At 36.6% G+C, this 3,896-nt stretch overlaps 1 protein-coding gene across 1 annotated transcript in view; it reads right to left on the bottom strand.

Annotated features, from left to right (window-relative positions):
* lrp1ba (low density lipoprotein receptor-related protein 1Ba) overlaps positions 1-3,896 on the bottom strand; it is a 283,055-nt gene that overhangs the window by 200,908 nt on the left and 78,251 nt on the right. The window contains exon 8 of the mRNA XM_016574938.1: positions 2,767-2,989. Coding sequence (XP_016430424.1) covers positions 2,767-2,989 — 223 coding nt within the window. The remainder of the gene's footprint in view (positions 1-2,766; positions 2,990-3,896) is intronic.

Below are 3,896 nucleotides of genomic sequence, written 5' to 3' on the forward strand. Positions count from 1 at the left end.
TACCAAACGATGAGACGTTTTTCGATACTCGATGGTATCGAGGCATTTCGGTCGGTGCTTAAAAAGTATTGAATTCGATACCCAGCCCTAGTAAAAACTGTAGTACTGTGAAATATTATTACAATTTAAATTACTAGGTCATTTATACCTGTGATGGCAAAGCTGAATTTTCAGCAGCCATTTCTCCAGTCCTCAGTGTTACATGATCCTAAGTGGCCGGTTGTTGGCTAGAATAAGATGCAATGTGTACCAAATCTAACGCTGATCAATCAAAGGTCTGACTGTGTGAGACTAAATTGGGGGTTACAGGAAAGTTGTTCCAAGACCAACAAAGACTGCTGAATTCACAGTCACCTTTACTGCATTCAAATTCAAGCCAGCACAGGAATGAAATCTAATAACCAGCAAAAGCACTGAACACTCACAAGAATCGACACTTACAAAAAGGCCTACAACACTTGAAAAGCATGAAAAAACGTCTGAAAACTATACAAATCATGTAAACCATGAACACCTGCACACAGGCACTTTCCAAAAGGGATAGGAGGAATTTGTAAAACTCTTTCCTAAGTATCGCATCGGGGTATTAGTTAACACCAGATGTCTCATAATGCTGATAAACAGCCTCAGATGGATTATCTATTGTTTTCGGGGGAAAAAAAAATGCACGGGTTTGACAGTGCCCTTGGCCTGTACTATGAACTATGGATGAAATTTATACTGAATTTATGAAGCTATGAATTTTGTATCACCATACTTTTGGGCCCGCTCGAGGGGCGAGGGACAGAGGCCAAACTTTATAGTCTTTAAAATAAACTGCTTTAAGAGTTATTCAAAGGAGCATAATTTATCACAGCTTTACTGCTGACTATTAAGGCAGCTGGGTAAAATATATGCAATAACTTCTTCTAGATAGTTTAGTTGAATAGAGGTCACCAATCTTTGCCTGTCTAGACTTTTTTATGCTGGTCTGGACCAGCATAAACAAGATGTTCACCAGCTAACTGGAGATTCACATGCAAACGGCAACACATCTTGTGCTGTGTCAGAATATGCCTACTTCCATACTATACAGTATACAAAACTCAGCACACAAAAAGTGTAGTATGTCCGAAAAACAGTACGCCAAAAGAGTAGAATATACGGTAACATTAACAGTAAGCCAATATTCATAGTTTGCAAAAAAACAGTGCACCACAAGAGTAGTATGTTCGAATTAATAGAATTTGGAAAATAGTACACCAAAAGAGTCGTATATACACCAATATTAACAGTAGGGCTGCACGATAAATCGCATGCGATATTTAACGCGCATCTGGTCAGAAAGCCGGTTCTGCAATCAGCGGTAAATCTCCATCACGTGCGGGCTTTCACATTGAGCAGCATTAACTACACAGAGCCGTTGTTCACTGACGAGCTGCGCAAAAAATCGCGCGAATATGAACGTGGTTTTGCGCAGCTCATCAGTGAACAACGGCTCTGTGTAGTTAATGCTGCTCAATGTGAAAGCACGCACGTGATGGAGATTTACCGCTGATTACAGAACCGGCTTAACTGATAAGATGCGCGTTAAACATCGCATGCGATTTATCGTGCAGCCCTAATTAACAGTAAACCAATATTTGTAGTTTTTAAAAAATAGGGTGCCAGAAAAGTAGTATGTCCAAATTCATAGTATTTGAAAAACAATACGCCAAGTATTGCATGTCCGAATTTGTCTAGTACACCAAAAGAGCAGCATGTCCGAATTCATAGTATTTGAAAAATTGTACGCCAAAAGAGTAGTATGTCTGAATTCATATCATTCAAAAAAAGTATGCCAAAAGAGTGTATGCCAATATTAACAGCCAATATTTGTATTTTCAAAAATAGGGCGCCAAAAATGTAGCATGTCCAAATTCATAGTATTTGAAAAACAGCAAGTCAAGTATTGTATGTCCGAATTTGCCTAGTATGCCAAAAGAGTAGCATGTCCAAACTCATAGTATTCAAAAAATAGTATGCCAAAAGAGTAGAATGTGCATCAATATTAACAGTATGCCAATATTCGTAGTTTTCAAAAACCAGCATGTCCAAATTCATAATATTTGAAAAACAGTACGCCAAGTATAGTATGTCCGAATTCGCCTAGTAGTACACCAAAAGCAGCATGTCCAAATTCATAGTATTCAAAAAATAGCAAGCCAAAAAAAGTGGTATGTCAGAATTCCTATTATTCAAAAAAAAAAAAAAGTAAGCCAAAAGAGTAGTAAGTACACCAATATTAACAGTGCACCAATATTCGTAGTTTTTGAAAAACAGTGCACCAAAAAAGTAGCATGTTCAAATTCATAGTATTCGAAAAACAGTACACCAAAAGAGGAGCATGTCTGAATTCAAACTATGTAAAAAACAGAACACCAAATGTGTAGCATGTCCAAATTCATAGTAAGCAAAAACTGTACGCCAAAAGAGTAGTATGTCAGAAATTTGAAAACTAATATTTAATAATTTGTTGATGAAAATTCTGGATTCTGAATTGAGCATTCGATGGACACTTTAATATCCCAAGAAGCCACAGGAGAGAAGTGAATGGCAGTGAAGCGACGCAGCTGGTAGGTCACATTACGGTGATAACATGGCGGATGTAGTATGTTCGAATTTCATTCATACTACCCATTTTCATACTACGCATGTACATACTACGTACTTTTACATACTTCATACTTATTTTGGCATGAAGATCATGGATTCAAAAAGAAGAAACCAAGATTGAGCACATCTTACCGAGTTTCCTTGGATGACCATGTGTCTGTTCTTGCCATTGTAATCCACAACTTCGATAAAATCCAGATAAGCATCTGCCCAGTAGACGAGCTTCTTAACCAAGTCCAATGTCACGGCAGTCGGCTGTTCAGTTTTATACTCCACAATCCTGGTTCGGTTGGTACCGTCCATGTTGCAGCGCTCCACCTTGGCTACTGTCCCATAGTCCGTGAAAAAGAGTTTTCTGAGGGGCAAGAACAGATTAGTTTTAAAACAGAATCTACAAACTATCTGACGTAAAAGAAATCAAAAGTCAAGGCCATTTAAGATTTAATCAATCCACTCATACCCATTATTTTTCTATTCTTCAAAATATTGTGCCAGAGCTGAATGCTTGCAGCAGTAACAGTGCAATTAAACTGAGCCACCCTGAGCAAAACCTGAATGAATGGGCCGCAGTATGATATTTCTCTTTATACTAACACATCCTGACAGTGGAATAAGAGAGGGGGAGGTCATCCGCATTACTCCGCACAACGATTCTGGCACAGAAACGGTCCTCGTCGTCTGAAAGCAGCAAACTGGCCCCAACAGCATGCACAACTCAGCACTGCATACAAATGAATGTTTATCAAGAGACCAAAGAGTTTCTCACGTCACAGACGCGTAGATGATTCGACATTAGATAAGGATGATTTATTCACTCCTATGAAAAATTCAACTGAGAGTCTCCTTCAGGACGTGCGATCATTTTAAGATGGTACAAATAGCTGAATATCTTTGCATAGGTTAATGAACTATGAACTATTTGTTTGGAAAGGGTTCTAAAAGGTCATTTTATTGACCTTTTATCAGTTCTTTAGACTTCAGTGACCATGTAATGAAAGTACGACAAAAAAAAAAATTCACTCATTCATGTTTTTTTTCCTTCTTTTTTTATGTAGCAAATGGTCTAAATAATAATAATAATAATAATAATAATGTTAAACTGTTAAAATTATAATAATATTTAAAATATTTATTAAACTACTGATTATGAAGATATTATTATTATTAGTATTATTATTATTATTATTATTATTATTATTATTATTATTATTATTATTGATACCTGTTATTTACTTTTTTTAATTTATAATTGCGTTAAGTAA

Source organism: Sinocyclocheilus rhinocerous, unplaced genomic scaffold (genome assembly GCF_001515625.1).
Source record: "Sinocyclocheilus rhinocerous isolate Xijiao unplaced genomic scaffold, SAMN03320098_v1.1 scaffold2578, whole genome shotgun sequence".
NCBI classification, from domain to species: domain Eukaryota; kingdom Metazoa; phylum Chordata; class Actinopteri; order Cypriniformes; family Cyprinidae; genus Sinocyclocheilus; species Sinocyclocheilus rhinocerous.